This window comes from Balaenoptera borealis (genome assembly GCF_965194805.1).
Source record: "Balaenoptera borealis genome assembly, chromosome: 14".
NCBI lineage: Eukaryota > Metazoa > Chordata > Mammalia > Artiodactyla > Balaenopteridae > Balaenoptera > Balaenoptera borealis.
This window is the reverse complement of record NC_138875.1, coordinates 89,211,130-89,228,489: the sequence shown is the minus strand read 5'-3', so window position 1 is coordinate 89,228,489 and position 17,360 is coordinate 89,211,130. Positions and strand designations below refer to the sequence as shown.

At 45.4% G+C, this 17,360-nt stretch overlaps 1 protein-coding gene, 1 long non-coding RNA gene and 1 pseudogene across 3 annotated transcripts in view; 2 read left to right on the top strand and 1 right to left on the bottom strand.

The window, feature by feature from the left end:
- Positions 1-17,360, top strand: part of TMEM132D (transmembrane protein 132D) — a 679,902-nt gene that overhangs the window by 176,729 nt on the left and 485,813 nt on the right. The window contains exon 2 of the mRNA XM_082353214.1: positions 3,129-4,005. Within this exon, the coding sequence (XP_082209340.1) occupies positions 3,129-4,005 (877 nt within the window). The remainder of the gene's footprint in view (positions 1-3,128; positions 4,006-17,360) is intronic.
- LOC309610394 (cytochrome c oxidase subunit 6A1, mitochondrial pseudogene) overlaps positions 1-17,360 on the top strand; it is a 571,916-nt pseudogene that overhangs the window by 249,428 nt on the left and 305,128 nt on the right. The gene's annotated exons all lie outside the window — the stretch shown is intronic.
- LOC309610411 overlaps positions 1-17,360 on the bottom strand; it is a 334,801-nt gene that overhangs the window by 17,888 nt on the left and 299,553 nt on the right. The gene's annotated exons all lie outside the window — the stretch shown is intronic.

Sequence of the window (17,360 nt, the reverse complement as noted above, 5' to 3'; positions counted from 1 at the left end):
TTGAATTTTGTTTAAAAAAAAAAGACAGAAAAAGGAAATAACACTAGCTTTAGGACAACCTGGAGCATTTTAAAGCAATAAACATGTAGGTCAGATACCAGGCGAAAAGACAAATAGGCTCTTCATGGAATGAAGCTTAGAAATGACTTCCCTTTGAATGATGCCCATGGTGTTCCCCTGGTTGCTTTCCCAAATAAAGTCAGAGGACCCACAGCCATTGCCCTTGGAATATGTAATTAGTTGCACAGTTAAGTTTGGTGTACTCAAATAGGGGTCAGATGTTCAACAGGAAAGTTCACGGAGCCTCGGTGTCTGGTATTAATGTTTAACTATCTAACCTGGCTATTTGGCTTCAGCAGTGTCTACAGTGAATGACAGGCTGGTGTGATGACAACCTGAGTGGTGCCAAGATGCATTTATAAGAATCAGGGTGTCTGTGAGTCTGTTTCTGTTTTGTAAATAAGTTCATTTGTATCATTTTTTAAAACGTATATACAAAACCGAAACAGATTTACAGATCTCGAAAACAAACTTACAGTTACCAAAGGGGAAACGTGGGGTGGGGAGAGGGATAAATTGGGAGCTTGGAATGCACATCTACACACTACTATATGTAAGACAGATAACCAACAAGGACCTACTGTGTAGCACAGGGAATTCTACTCAGTATTCTGTGATAACCTAAATGGGAAAAGAATCTGAAAAAGGATGGATACATGTATATGTATAACTGAATGACTTTGCAGTACACCTGAACCTAACCCAACACTGTAAGTCAACTCTACTCCAGTGACATTAAAAAAGAAAAAAAAGGATCAGGGGGCACTGTGTGATGGATGTAGGTCTTTTATTACCAAGATTACGTGGAGCTCTTCATGGGATAAAAGGATGGAGGATTCTAATTATAGAGTGATGGCAACGGAGGAGACAGCATATAAAATCCTGCTGTGAAAATATAATCTGCTTTTTGTAATATTGGAAGCATAATTCATTTGTTGATTCATTCATTTCTCAAATATTTACTGAGAAGCTAGTATTTGTCGGGTGCTCTTCTAAGGAGTATGAATAAAGCAGAGAAAAGGGTCATATGTCATCTCAGCTCACTTGCATATAACCCACTGGGGCATGAAGGGAATTACAGAACAGCATGAAGTCCTATGATAGGGAAGTATGAGATCTACAGAAGGACATCGATGGTGCATATAAATGCAGAATCATGCAGTCAAAGGAGGCATTCCAGAGAAGTGACATTTATGACACAGCCTGAGCAGTCACAGGAGTGTAGCCAGCAAAGTGGGGGAGGGGAGGTGGTACCCAGAGATGGGATGAAGGAGAAAGCTTCAACCCTGAACATGAGCACGAAACTCACTGCCTGTGCTTCACTTTCACGAAAAACTCACATGTGACAATACACGTTTATTGAAAATATAAATCCTGAGGGATTTCCAGAACGTTAAGAAAAACGTAGTCCTGATAAAGGAATGAGGTCTCTTGTGAGGTCTATGATATTCTGATGTTTGAAAAAGAAATTCTGAGGTATTAGGTTGAATCATATGAAATCGCCGCGTGGGTGAATCGAAACTGCTCAGATCCTGGAAGTTTCAAATGGCTCGGGGCCATAGACACCTTGGTTGCTGAACTGGGGCGCTCAGCCTGGCCTGAGTTGGGTGGTGCAGTGGAATTGAGGGAGCCCTTCCCTCGGGGCTGTCCATCAACTCAGGGTGAGTGTATGTCAAGCTGGCTTCTTGTCCAGAAGCAGGATGGACCGCAGCTGAGTGCCCTGCCCTGTTAGAACTGGATGGGGGCCGCCATACTTTGGTTGGTGCCCTCCTACTTCAGACCAGTCCAGGAGAGGCGGAGAGGCTCAGTGACTTGCCTGTTCTCTCTCGAGATCTGTGCAGCAAAGCCACAGTCAAGACCCCTTTCTCTTGAGTCCTTTGCTTTCTCCTCTGTTCACAGGCAACAGCCAAGAGGGGTCCAGGCTCATGTAGGCGTCGTGCATCGGAAAGTGTGCTCACGTGAGCCTCTGAAACAGTTTGGCCCGATGAATGTCAGGGCTTGAGTTGCTTCTACTGCAAAAGAACCAGTGATAATTACAGGGCGACTAATGAGAAGGGCTTCAGATAACTTGTGGAGCTTTGCCTAGAAAGTCAGTGATCCCAGAGCCAATAATTTCCATTTCTAAAGCCTGTTAAGTTGGTTCTTGAATTATGTAATTTCTGTGTCTGTGTTTTTCTTCCAGAATATAAGGCACAATGTAAAAATAACATTTTGGAATGTTCCCCCTGAGGGAGGGATATGCTTAGTAAGGAAAAAAGAAAAAAGAATGCTTTCTGTGCATTGGGGTCAACATAGCTTTCACGAAGGATGAGTGACGGGCTTCCCTTGGTTCTTGGGTTCTAGGGACACATGGACCCGACATGACGTGGTCAGCTCATCTCATCTGTTTCTGGAGGTTTCCTCCTAGCATTATCCTTCCGAGGTCTTTTCTCTCCATCTCTCAGCTTAACCCCCAGGAAAGTGTGTGATGTCCAAGTGATACGTGATTGCCCACCTTAACGTCCTTTATCATTTCCCGATGGTCAGTGTGTCCTTATGTGCAGCGTGTGTATCTGGTGGAACATAAAATAGTATTGGGTAGGATATGGACACAGCCTCAAACCACATGCTGAGAAAGTCATTCTCGTTTCCAATCTTGGTCCATCTGGTTGAGTTAACGGGAATGCCCTTCTCTGTTGGATGCCCGCACATTCTTAAGACCTTTCTCATGAGGATCTCTCCCTTTAACGAAAAGAGAACAAGTCTTAGGCATAACCCATCGCCTCCTAAAGGCACCAGGACCGCTAGCTGAAAATTAAAGGCGTGATTTGAAATTTATTTATGTGCACACTTAGCTTCTATGCATGGCCAATGATGCCTGTTGTCTACTCCAGTGGCATCAATTTTTTTAAAGAAATATATTTCCTATAAGATGAGTTGATTTAAGTAAGACCTTTTGGATAAAGAATTGCGTAATTAGTGCGAAGACAAGGCAGTCCGTATAAAGGGCGGGAGGTGCGAAGAGGTGTGAAATATTGGTACCCTTGCCCTGGAGTTTCTAACCCCTGAACCCTGCTTCCTTCCGACAGTGGTGGCGAGCCGAGGCATCCTGGAAAGCATCCAGAGGTTCTCCTTGCTGCCCACCTACCTCCCAGTGACCTACCACATCCACCATGCGGACGTGTCCTTCTTCCTGAAGGAAGCCAACCAGGACATCATGAGAAACTCCAGTCTGCAGTCGCGCGTGGAGTCCTTTCTGATTTACAAATCCAAGAGGTTCCCCGTCCTGAATGCCAGCTACGGGCCTTTCACCATCGAGCAGGTGGTACCCCAGGACTTGATGCTGCCCTCCAGCCCGTTTGGATTCACCAGCACGTTTTCCCTGAATTGGAAGCTGAAAGCGCACATCCTGCGGGACAAGGTCTCCCTGAGCCGGCCCCGCGTGCAGGTGCTGTTCCACGTGGTGGGCAGGGACTGGGACGACGCCGGCCCCGCGCAGAGGCTGCCCTGCCTGCGGGTGTTCGCCTTCCGGGAGACCCGGGAGGTGAGGGGCAGCTGCCGGCTGCAGGGCGCCCTGGGGCTGTGCGTGGCGCAGCTGGAGCTCCCGGCCGGCTGGTTCGGCCCCCCCACGGTGGTGGCCGGGAGGAAGAAGTCGCCCGAGCCCCCCGAGGGCAGCCCCGTGGAGCTCTACTACGCCCTGCAGCCCGGGGACGAGCGCGGAGACTGCGCCAGGAGAGCCGGAGGGATGCGGACGGGCCGCAGCGACCTCGATGAGTCGGGGCCTCCCTTGCAGAGGATCGGGAGCGTTTTTCTTTACCAGACCCCGAGCCGGCCGCCCCTGAGAGAGCTGCGTTTGGACAACCACGTGGCCGTGCAGTACGTGCCCAAGACGGTCAGGCAGGGAGATGTGCTGACGTTTCCCGTCTCCATCTCCAAAAACTCCACCGAGGACCGCTTCACACTGAGGTGAGTTCATTGGGAGTATCTCCCTGTAGCATCTCCAAGATCAGAGGGTGCTTCTGGGAACCCCGTCTGTTTGATCCGGAGAGCTGTGTTAGCGCTGTCTGGGGTAGAAGCGTCCTTGCAGTTTTTACAGACTCCGTGTTCACTGTCAGATCGAGAGACCAGCTGGATCTCTCCGGGTTGGCAGCGGGGCGGTGAAGACCTTCTTATTCATAGGTTTTCCGGGCCATCCCAGAAAAGCCCGGGAGGCTGAGGTTCTGCCCTTGCCCTGGCTCAGGCGGTTCTCAGCAGGTTTTAGGATAAATGGCTCACAGTTGAAATGAGCCTGCAAATGGGATGGCAGCAGTTGTCGGCAAGGATAGGGGATGCAGCTGTGCCAACTCAAAATCTCTTCCGAACCTGTGAGTTCTTAGTGCGCTCTATGGTACCAACCTCAGAGTAATCATTTTGTTTCTCTCTGGAGATAGAGCTTAGTGTCCAAAATATAAAAGAGCAAAAAGTGTGAAGGCTATCCGCTAGAATTCGTCGAGTGTGTTATATAAGAATATACCAAAGACGAGGCATTTAAAATGAGTACTGTGAGCTTTGGGAAGAAGAATTGAGTGCGTTTTCTCTTTGGAATGTAGTATGGGAGGAAAGCTACTTGCCTTGGCTTGACTGGATTTTCATAACAGTTTTTTGGTTCATTTGTTTTAAACACAGATGAGTCTGATTGTAACAGCTATTTGGTATCAGTGTTGTGAGGTCACTAAATAAGTCCTGACATTGCTGCATACTCCAGAAACTTGATCTGAAGTGCCATCTAATCAGATTCGTTTACGTCCTCTCAACATAGGAGTGTTCGTGGACATGGCACACATTTATATGTTGGTTTTTAAAGTTCATCCAGTAATGATCAGCCCTCTTTTCCCTCTCCCGTTCTTTCTTTCTGTTTTTTAAAAAACGTCTTTCTTTCTGTGTTTGTTAAGGGGTGGGTGAGTTTAAGAAAAGAGTCATTCTTTTGCTTATACTTTGCACATTTCAGTTTTGTTGATTGTGACCTAGTGCTGGGAATTCCCTTTTAATCTCAACTGAAGAACCAGAAACCAATAGACAGCATTAACCTCATGACTGAACTTGGCTGATGGTTGGAAGGTAAAACCTTTGGCTGGGGTTGGAGGTGCATCTGGGGATTAAGCACAGAGATTTAGGGCACATAAACACATCTGTGGGTCTGAGCCCTCATGATCTCTCCTTTCTGTTCTTCAGAAATCAGACCTAGATTGAGCTGGTCATGGGCCCTCTGGCTGGTGTGCTAGCTCTGTGCTTGGTTTTCCCAGGCTCAACACTCTTATATAATATTCTTCGTGGAGATGGCTGTTTATATAGAGAAATATTTTGCTGATGGAAACTCAAGGTTTGAATAAGGGGAAATCACACAATTTCATATTCCGACATTTTTTCTGTTTGCCAACTACTGATTGTTGATTTCCTGGACCCAGGTTTACGAACCAGAATCTCTTAAAGTGTTAACTCTCCAGGAGATGATATCCGCATCGGTTTTTTTGGGAATCGGTTATATATGTAGAATTAAATTTCACAAAAAGCTGTGCATCCGACCACAATCCACTGCCCACTAAGGTGTTCCTCGGAGTCCTGAGGGCTGCCTTGTCATCGGCAAGCTGCGACACGGCCAAGAGAAATGTGCTCCTGGGCTACATAATCTAAAGGATCCAAGTCTCTGCAGATTAAGGAAGAAGCACCTTTGAAGCATCTAGATTGGGTGGCTCCACTTACAAGTCAAAAGATTGGAAAATTTTGGATGTAGAGCCAAAGTGTATGTGTTCAGAGGCCATCAATTAGAAAGCTGTTTTTAAAATATCAGTTTTCCAGTTAAGACAATAGTAAATCAGTAAATATTTCATGAATGTGTGTTTAAGTTGGTAAAGTGGCACACTTTCTGTCTTGTTAAAGGCTGGCATTAATAATGTGCCTGTTGAATACTTAACATGCTCTCTAATTAGGAATGAGTCTTATCTGTTTATGAAAACAGCTGATGGGAAACCTGGATCTGGTAATGTCTTTAGCCTTTAGTCAGAATTCTCCTAATTAGAAAATAATGAAACTGTGTATCTTTTTTAGTGAAGCCAATTTGACACTCGTTCAGCATAGCTTCCAAATATTTAGAATTAGCACGGGCCTGCTCTGTCTGGCCATCTGCTGTAAATAACCCTGAAGGATCCAGCCAAGTATCCTTGGGTGCTTTCCTCAGCAATGGTGACTTGTTCCTAGACTCAGCGGTGACAGTGCTAATGAGGTCCAGAGCTGGGCTAATGTTTCATAGATCCGCTGTCAGCAGGACTTCCCTCACCACTTAAGGATGGCCAGGGTGGAGGGGGGACCAAAGTACCTGCCTCCAACAGGACTCCTGCTGCAGGCAGTGTTTGACCAACTACTGCCACCTTCCTGTCACTTCTGCACCTCTGATCTCTGTGGCTACACACAGGGGCTCGGCTTCCATCCTGGGAAACAAGATTTGTCGTGCAAATTATCCGTAAGGGCAATTTACAAAAATAGCTGGGAGTGCGCACGCGTGTGCATTAACCATTGCACAGAGGAAAACCGGGATGGGACTCTTTGTCATCTTAGAAGTTCTGTTCTCTCCTGGAGCTCGAGTCTTCCAAAGCAGACCTCCACAAAGGAAGAAAAGCAAAACGCTTTTGTTCTTTAGACGTCTAAGGATCCCTTTTAATTTCAGAAAATGTTTTCCTTCCAGTGGACAACAGAAGCATCCCAGAGCACTTGGACCCTTTCTTGCGTGTTCTCACCACCCCATCTCCTTTCCTTCCCCGACAGAGAGCTACTGTCAGAAGCATCCTAGGTCTCTCATCACCTGATTATGTGTCCGGAGAATCAAAGGCCTCGAAAGCTCTTTCTTGCTCATCTTTCCCACCTAGTTTTTGGTTGCTTCTTCCCACTGGAAGTCAATTTCAAAGGAGTCTGGTTGTCAGATCTGAATGTGAGCCTGGAGCCAAATATTTGCATAGCATTAGCTTGGTTCCCTGATACTCCAGGAAATGCAGATGGAAAGGTCCAGAACAGAGGCATGGCACTCAGATGCCTGGGTGCTTTTCTCAAAGTCAGAGATATGCTTAGATTGGTTAAATGAGTGAATGAATGGACATATTGTTAATTATTAACCAATACATATACTTTGCTGAAGTCTTTACAGTTTTACACGCTAAATACTCAAGAGTTTGTTAAGAATCTCGTGCCCAGACTGTGGTCAGATCTAAGGCCATCTCCGAATAAGGCATTATTACCAAGTAGATATTCTTGCAAAGATAAGAGTTGTAAACAAAAGAGAAAGAGAATAAAGTAAGAATATTTGACAAGGGGACAAAGTGGGCCTGGGGTTGATAAGCCTCAAAAGATATTCTTTGGTGGTTTGGGAATGTCAATTGTTAGAAATAATATGTGGTGGTTTGAGGTGGTTTGGCCCTGAACTTGATTCACTTGAATGATGTAGCTTTTGAACCTGCCTTGGACCAGGAAAAGATCTCTCCTTATTCTGTTTCAGGTAAACTATGCCCTGGTGTAGCCAATAATATTCTTAGCTGCAGGCCATAAATCCCAGCCTGCTAATTTAAGAAAATAAATACATGAAAGGTTAGTTGGATGTATATTTTGGGTCTCAAGAATTAATAAGGCACGGGGGCACTAGCCTTGGCAATGCACAGGGTGGGAGGGGGACGATAACCTTGGTGTAGATGCAACAGCCTTCTTGCCCAGCACCCCTCCCCGGCCCGGCACAACGAATTCCTTCAAAAGTTCCTTCTGTTCTTACTATAACCAAAGGTGCAAAGACTCTTGGGAAGCTCCCAGTGGCTCACATACCTACTTGCTGTCTGTGCCCTGGGTAGGAGAGGGAGCTGGTGTGGCTTCCAGAATGAGAGGTGGGCTCCTGGAATCATCTTTCACTAAGAGCATATCCCGGGGAGGCAGTATTTCCCTCCGAGAAAACTGGGTACTTTTAAGAAGAGAATGGGCTTCCTTGGTGGCGCAGTGGTTGAGAATCTGCCTGCCAATGCAGGGGACACGGGTTCGAGCCCTGGTCTGGGAAGATCCCACATGCCGCGGAGCAACTGGGCCTGTGAGCCACAACTACTGAGCCTGCGTGTCTGGAGCCTGTGCTCCGCAACGGGAGAGGCCGCGATAGTGAGAGGCCCGCGCACCGCGATCAAGAGTGGCCCCCGCTCTCCGCAACTAGAGAAAGCCCTCGCACAGAAACGAAGACCCAACACAGCCAAAAATAAATAAATAAATAAATAATTTAAAAAAAAAAAGAAGAGGATGAAGTTGGGTATCTCGAAACCCTGCACAGGTCCGTGACATCTGTGCCTGGCGCTGCGTCTCCATTTGTCATTAAGGGAGTTAAGGGAGTTGGAATTAATTAAGGTGGGAATTAAGGGAGTTGCTTCTGGAGCAGAGTGGAGTTGAGAGGCAGACAGAGAAAGGAGGGCATTCTGTCTTTTTTCAATAAACCTCCTGTTTGACAATATATTTAGATTTACAAAAAAAGTTGTGAAATCAGTACAGGACAATGCCAAGTGCCTGATGGCTAGTTTCCCCCTGTAATTAACATCTTTCGTTAGCCTGATTCATTTGTCACAATCAGTGCACCAATATTATTATTCACTGAAGTCCACACTCATTCACATTCCCTTAGTCTTTGCCGGATGACCCGTTTTTTGTTCCAGGCTCCCACCCAGGATATCATGTACATTTAGTCATCATGTCTTTAACTACTCTTGACTGTGACTATTTCTCAGACTTGCTTTGTTTCTGTTGATCTTGATAGCTTTGAGACTTCCGGTTCAGACTTTTTGAAGAATGTCCCTCTGTTGGGATTATCTGATGTTTTCCTCGTGATTAGACCGAAGTAATGGGCTTGGGGGTAAAACAGCACAGAGATAAAGTGTTGTTTTTGTATTCGTCTGCAAACCACAGGAGTTTAAAATCATCCCCTTTATTCTCTTTCACCTTTCCGCTGAAGAAGCATTTATTGAGGATGTCAGGAAGTATACAGATGAGTAAAAAGGAGAGATGAGTCCTATTTGTCCTATTTGAGGGACAGGAGCATGATAGAGTGAGACCTGGCCCTGGGGGAGTGGAGAGTATGTAGTGGGGTTTTTTTTGTTTTTTTTTTAATTTGATTTTTGTTTTGTATTGATTGGAGTGTAGTTGGCTTGCGGTGTTGTGTTGGTTTTGAGTGTGCAGTGGGGTGGTTCAGTTGTGCATATGCATGTGTCTGTTCTTTCTTGGATTCTTTTCCCATATGGGTTGTTGCAGAATATTGAGTGGAGTTCCCTGTGCTGTACAGTAGGTCCTTGTTGATTATGTAGTGGATTTATGGGCCAAAAAAAAGGGATTTCAGGCAAAGGGGACAGCGCAGGTAAAGGCACAAAGACATCAGGTGTATCTCTGTGCTCTTTTTTATTCCCCCATCATCTTGAAATAAAAGCCAATTGGGATTTTCAAGAACAAACAAACAAAAAATGCCATTTTCATTGCATTGTATCAAGAACACGTACTCCCAACATGACTTAATCACTGTTGCTGTGAAATTTGGTCGCTGGCTGGGGTGGTATTTCTCGGGTTTTTCGTCTGTAAAGTTGCTTTTTTCTGCACTCCCTATACTGTATTTTCCAGAAGGAAGTGATGATCTGCAGCTCACAATTATGGAATTCCACTCTGCCTCCTTGTGGGTGGTATATTTACGTAAATTGTTTTGGAATCCTGCAGGTGAAATGTGTTTATTCTCCCTCATGTATTTATTTATTCAATCATTCATTTATTTCAGTAAGGGCATCTGGATATTTACTTTACGGTTTGGGTTATAATCCAATGGGTTATAATCCAAAGGAGTAGACATTTCTCAGCCTTTGGCTGTTGACGTTTGGATCAGATGATATTTTGCTGTGAGGGGCAGTCCGGTCTGTACATTGTGGGACGGTTAGCAGCACCCCTGGCCTCAACCCACTGTATACACAGCCCCGAATTTTGATACCCCAAGATGGGTCCAGCTCTTTCCTAATGTCCCCTCGGGGATAAAATCGCCCCTGCAAGTGAAAAACTATGATTGTGCTTGTCGGGAAAAAACTCAGCTCTTACGCAGAGGGAGGTTTCCCAGTTTAGAATGAAGGGAACACTGGGTAGAGTCCAACTTTTGTGGAAAATCCCTTAAGTTGTTACCTGCCACACGTTTTTACTTCCGCTTGAATGCGTGCTGCAAGAGGGCAGAAACTTCGGTCTGCTTGCTGCCCTTTCCTCCTTTCTCATACACTACCTGGCCCGCCCTGGACACCCGTCAGCTACTGGGGGATCGAATGGCTGTCACTGGTTCCATGAGTCAACTCCATGTACCTTCTGTTAAGGGAGGGGCCAGAGAGCAGGTTCTTCTGTTAGACTTGAGGTGAGAGAGTTGGTCTATTTCAAGGCCATGTCATGTATACAAAATAACAAGGGTCAGGGGCAGCTGTATTAGGGGTACTTGTGCTGTAAGAGGGACCAGGAGCTGAGATGAGCTGAGACCACTGCTTCCAGTGGTGATTGCTCCTAAGGTCCTCTGGCCCCAGCACCGGTCTGGGGTGAAGCCTTGGTGTTAGTATTTCATTTAGTAACAAAAATACCCATGAAACTAAATGCCTGCACATGAGTTTCTTTAAGTAATTTATCAGTCTATTATTAACAGTTCATATACCTTAAGGTAACGGAAATCTAAAGCTGTACTGTGAACAGATTAAAAAAAAATGGTTCTTCAATCTTTTTCATTATCTCTTTTATTATTGTTGCTTTTAATTGATGTATAGTTGGTTTACAATATTGTGTCTGGTGTTAGTCTTTTGAAAAAGGTGTCCAGGAGATTCGGACGTGCAGCTGGAGTTGGGAGCCATCGGGTTCGTGTCATCCTTCTTGCTCTCCTGGGCTATGCTTACTGAGTAGAATAGTCAAGTTAGAAATTTAACTATTTAAATCACCTTCTCTCTCTCTCTCTCTCTCTGTCTCTCTCAGTCCCTTGTGCCCCCCACTCTGTATAATTGAGTCACATTGTTTAATGCATGTATGTGCAAACTCCACTGTGTAACAATACACACAGCCTTTCTGCACACAACTTCATGGGCTTCACACATTTCAAGATGTTAATCCAGAGTGGCCTCCAACTCAAGAATCCCTCCATCACCTGACAGCTATGGTTCCTTTCTAGCGATACTTTTTTTTGACCAAGGTTGACGGCTCTGATCCTCTTGGGGGAAGACAAGAAAGGAGGAAGGTACCAACGGTGGCACCAGCTGTGCTCCCAAATTGGTGCTGGGCAAGTTGCCTGAGGTTTCACTGAATCTCTTTCCCATGTTCTAGTGGGAGGCTTATCTCATGAGCAAGAGAACTTGACTTTGGCCAACTTGGCAGGGCTGGGAGTTCTAGAAGATCGTGGAAGGATTTCCTTCTTTTTGATGGCTGGATAATATTCCATTGTGGATATACATCCCATTTTCTTTATCCATTCATCCACTGTGGACACTCAGCTTGTTTCCATGTCTTGACCATCGCGAATAACACTGCAGTGAGCAGCAGGGAGCAGATACCTCTCGAGATAGTGATTTCTGTCTTTTCTGCAACAACATGGGTGAACCCCAAGGGCATTATGTTCCGTGAGGTAAGTCAGAGAAGACAGATTCTGTATACTATCGCTCACATGTGGAGCCTCACAAAAGCTCGCAGATACAGAGAAGAGATGGATGGCTGCCAGAGGCTTGGGGGGAGGGGGGAAAGGGAAGATGTTGATCCAAGGGTACCAACTTGCAGTTTTAAGTTGAAGAGGTTCTGGGGATCGAAGTCTTGCAACCAAAGCTCTCTGTGATCTTCTTTGGCTGTGCCAGCTTCTGGTCATTGCTGTTTATACTCTGTAACCTTGAGCTGACCTTCATCGCTGTGTAAGGACCTTATCACATCCCCTGCATGGTAGACCCACCTGACAGTCTCCTTTTCAACCAGACTGAAAGCCACTGGAGGGAAAAGGCTGGGTTCACTAGTGTATCACGGCTGTACCCAGCTGATTGCTCTGACGGCTGGTGTGAATTTGGGTCTGCAAATCTGGGTGAGCAAAAGTAGATACATGTTGGGTGAGAACACTCAGCCATTTCAGAGTGTTACAGCCTCTCCCTGCCCCCAAGCACATTTCTGTGTTCCGGGGTGGTAAGGAGTGGGGAGATGGTAGAGGATTACACAACGCCGGGTGGGGAGGAGTTGGGGATGGGTTTTGGTCTTCAGTGTCATCTGTTCATTCATTTGGTATCCATGGAGATTCCATTTCCAAGGTGGTCTTTGGTCGGCTGGCCACAGAGGCCGTTGAGGGAATGTCTTCATATCCTTTCCCCAGCACCTTCAGATGTGATTTCTCTGTACCTCTTCTGGGTTACTTGTGGGAACACAGGAATGATGTGCTGGGTCCAGGAAGTTTGGGGAGATAGCTGAATATAATAATAATGGTAATAATAATAGCCAGCAGTTATTAAGTATCTATTTGTGTCTGACACTCTTCTCAGTGCTTAAAATATTTTTCACGCATTTAATCCTCAGAACAACCCCACGAAGTAGGTGCTTTTATCACCTATGTTTTCCAGAACTGGACACAGAAACACAAGAGGTAAATAACTTGACAGACGCCCTAGAGCTCATAACACATTTCCTTTGAGGTCCAGAGAACTCGCCCTCGCTGACCTATATCCCAGAACCCGTGTTTTGGAAAATCCCTCTTCATCAATGCGAGGCAGGAAGGTAGACACCGATACTCCTAAGTCTCATTCTTTTTAAAAGCACTTAAGAGAATGAATTACCTGAAACATTTCCCTTATTGAGCAGACGTTTCTTGAGTGTGAAGCTTGGTGCCGGGGATGTGACAGCAAATAAGAGACACGGACCCAGCCCTGTACTGAGTGGTCGGTGCTGTGAGAGAGACCATGGGGGGTCTGTTTGGCAGGATAAGATGCCAACTTAAGACAGTGCTTTGGAGCATAGACAGTTGAAGGTGTGTCCACCATCATGAGCATCTGTCAGGCTTACCAGTCGCTGCAGAGTAAAGAGCTCCAAAGGATGCTAGGTGGATTATTGTGGGCCCTTGCAGGCACTTCAGACACTGATCATTACCACGAGGAATGGCAATTTCAGATCCAGGGGGCAGACCTCTTGGAGACCACAGGGGTTCATGAGGAAGAGAAGAGGACATGGAGCCAGGACCACGGGCACCTATCTTGGCATCCTCACTGCCTGTGCACCCTTGGGAAGGTCATCGAAGGTCACTGAGCCTCAGTCTCTGGGCTCTTACCTTTCCAGGTGTTGATGGTGTAAACGAAAGACGACAGGTGAGCCTTGAGCAGATTGCATGGCCCCAGATCAGGCATTTAGGAAATAACCAGTCAACCAAGGGATGCATCAGGTATCAGCTGAAATGCAAACAGATGACTTCAGGTCACTTCACACTGAGCAGTGTCAATTCATTCTGAAAGAGGACCACGTTAACGCAAGGAGCAGGTCACCTCCGACTTAAACGATGAAGAAGAAACAAACGAAGGAGCGTGTTCAAAGCTGCTGAAGAGGCATTTTCTTGGATCACTTAGGAAAGGGACTGACTCAGCACCTGCTGGTAGGAGACAGGAGAGCGGACCCAGTTGTCAGAATTCTCTCTCCCAATTTTGAGGGTATGCAAGTAAATTGATTTTTAAAACTCCAGCAAAAAAAATTCCGGCATCAACACACAGAGGCCTGGGGAAGGCATCAGCTCAAGAGTAAGACAGAAATCAGCTGAGTGATGTAGGTTCAAAAATCAACGTAGTGCATCTGACCGCAAGTGTGCAGTTTCCCCTCCTTCAAAGCCTCTTTGAAGAGAGATGACACCTGAACATGGCTTAAATACTTAGATGCTCTTCCCTACCCCTCGCCCCTTGAATCTGGCCTCAGTGTATTGCTTTGCAAGTAGAATATAGCAGAAGTGAGGATCTGGAACTTCTGAGGCTAGACACTCTACGAAGCTGTGACTCTCCACCTGGGTCTCCAGGAACGCTTGCTTTTAGAGCCCAGAGCCGCCTGTAAGAAGTCCAGCTCGTCTTCTGGGAGATCCCATGAGAAGCTCTGACGCTGCATGGAGAGAGGGGGGACCTGGTGATCCCCATCTTCTAGCCGTTCCTGCCCAGGCCCCAGACACGTGCGTGAAGCTGTCTTGGCTGCTGTAGGCCAGCCAGCCGGCAGCTTAGTACCACCAGGGGACCGCACCAATTCCAGGTGGGGCAGACACACCTCACAGCTGAGCCCTGCTCAGATTCCTGGTACGTAAAAAGTGATGTATAACAGAATGGTGGTGTCCTAAAGCACTAAGTTTTAGGGTAGTTTGTTAGCTGCAGTAGTAAGTAATTAGCAATCATAGAAGATTTCGCCAGCAAGCTCTACTTGCGAGAGGACAGAGGTGATGCACTGGGGCTGCTTGCTCTGCGGTTTACTGCTCACCCTTCTCCTGCTCTGCTGTGACTCTCAGTAGGTCCACCTCTGTCGCCTGCATTTCCCAGATGCCCTACACTACCAGGTCTGGCTTCTGATGGGTTCGGCCAATGGGACCCAATGGCAGGAATCTTGAGGCCGGGAAGATGGGAGAAGGCGGGATAGTTTTCTCTCTTGCTCCCTGGTCCCTGTTCAGGCCAGAAAGCTCGCCCACCTGTGGTTCCAGCTCCCGCCAGGCACCTCGTACCATGGCTCCAAATCCTACAGGGAGACTTTGCCGTTGACCTCTTATGGTCCCCCCTCCTTGCTTTGTCCTTCTGAACCTAGGAGAAAAGACTTCCTGCAGTTACTTATATCAGGGCTGCATCACCATCATCTAGTTGTTCTGTCAGCAATTTCAGCCCCTCTGTGACTAGTCCTCTGTATTAAAGTGCTTCTGGTCAGTTATCTGCTCTGGTTTCTGTTCCCTGACTTGACCCTGTGGGTGTAGCTGTTTGAAAAGATAATTTTTATGAAAGCAGAATATCTTTTCCGGTCAACTCCATATTGTACCAGAAGCAGAGACAATCATGAAGGTTTGTCAGTTGTATCAACCCCAACTGGGAGCAAAGGCAGAAGGGTTGTAAGCAATGCAGAAATGAATTTACCCAAACAGAAAACATCGTAAGTATGATAACAAATTTGGAAAGAGCCAAAGGCAGAAGAAAGAGAACACAGAGGGGCAAGATAATATTTTTTCCTCTTCAGGCTGTGAACTCCTTATGCAAAGGTGAAAAATCAGTGTTCGTATTTCTTTTCTGTTCCCATTTTGGGCAGTGGAAGGATTGTTGATGATAAAAGAGATCATCCAGGGATGCTTGTCTTTATCGAAAGCAAGGATCCCAGACCCAGAGATGAATCGGCGATGTAATCTGAAGGCCAAGGTTATTCCAAGCAGATGGAAGAAATACAATACTGACCCTCTCTCCCTTTCCGTTTTCCCATCTCAACACACACACACACACACACACACACACGCACGCACACACGCAAAGCGTTGAGTGGACTCAGGCACGGAGCATCTGAAAAACTGCATAAAGGGGGAACAGGTCCTAATTCCATCCATCAAAGCCCTGCCTGAACTGTCCTTCTCTCTCCATGACCCCAGGCTGTTGAAAACTCAGGTGTTGGTGTATATTTTGTAAGATAATGCATGTTGAGTGAAACTCATTCATGTTCTATCTACACAAATAGAAGGCCTGGGTGTGGACCAGAGTTGTCCAAGTTGGGCATGAATCAGATTACAAGAGAAATGGCAGTCCATCTATGTAAATATATTGCAGAAGGGAAGGGAAGAAGGAAGGAAGGAAGGGAAAGAGGGAGGAAGGAAGGAAGGAAGGAAATACAACGATATAAGAGAGAGGAAGAATTTATTTGGGAAGTAACATAAACCAAAAGTATTTTTTTTCTGTGAGTGTTTAAATGGGTAGAAAATTTTTTTAAAAGAACATGAACTTAATAAATGAAGAGTTAAAATATAAAAAGGAAATAATGACAAAGATAATAAGGTAGACCAAAGAGCTAATACATGAATTGAAGATCCAAACTGTGCAAAATAGAAATTAAAAACAAGGAACAGAATAGACATAGTTTAAAGAGGAATTATTGGCATATATAGAAAAGATGGAGATAATCTTGGTGAGTGCTAGGGAAATGCAAAGATTAAAAAAAATTGGGGGCTTCCCTGGTGGTTCAGTGGTTAAGAACCCACGTGCCAACACAGGGGACACAGGTTCGAGCCCTGGTCTGGGAAGATCCCACATGCCACGGAGCAACTAAGCCTGTGCACCACAACTACTGAGCCTGTGCTCTAGAGCCTGCGAGCCACAATTACTGAAGCCCATGTGCCTGGAGCCCGTGCTCTGTAACAAGAGAAGCCACCACAATGAGAAGCCCACGCACCGCAACGAAGAGTTGCCCCCACTCGCCACAACTAGAGAAAGCCCGCGCGCAGCAACGAAGACCCAACACAGCCAAAAATAAATAAATAAAATAAATAAATTTATATAAAAAAAGAACTTGGAAGAAGAGAAGAAGAAAGTTAATCCAATATAAGGATGATTACTGTCCTAGAGCTAAGAATTCCACAAAATGAACCAAAAAAATTTATTCACAAATACATTTTTTCCTAAAATTAAGGAATAGTTAAATCTGTAGATCTGAAGGTATTCTGTGTTACAGAAAAAAATGAGTAACGAAAATCATTGCCAAGACATATCCTAATTATGAAATTTCAGTCATATTGCTAATTAGCTAATCATTCAGGTAGAACAACTATTCACAAAAAACTGAAGAAATAGGATATGCCATGTTCAGAGATAGAAAGGTGTACAGTTCTCCCCATATTAATCTGTAGAGTCAATGCAATTCCAATCCAATGCAAATCAACTTCTTGACAAGTTGATTTTTAAATTTATATGAAGATCAAACGGTCAAGAATCGGTGGCTCACTAAAGAGAAGAAAAATATAGATGGGTTATTTGAAAGTCATAGATATTCAAACAGTGTGATAGCAGAACGCAACAGGTATATAGAATAATGAACAGAAAAAGGAGATTTTGTGTAAGGGAACTACAATTGCAGATCAGTGAGAAGGGATGCATTTTCCAGAAATGACACTGAGACATTGATTATCCAAATGAGAAAAAAAGGAATCAGATCTCTTAGACATCAATTTCAGATCAATTTGTTATTCAAAGGAAAAAAAGAAATCAATGTGGAAGAAAATACTAAAAGATACCTTTCCAAGCTCTGAGAGGAAAAGGTTTCTTTAAACAAGACACCAAAAC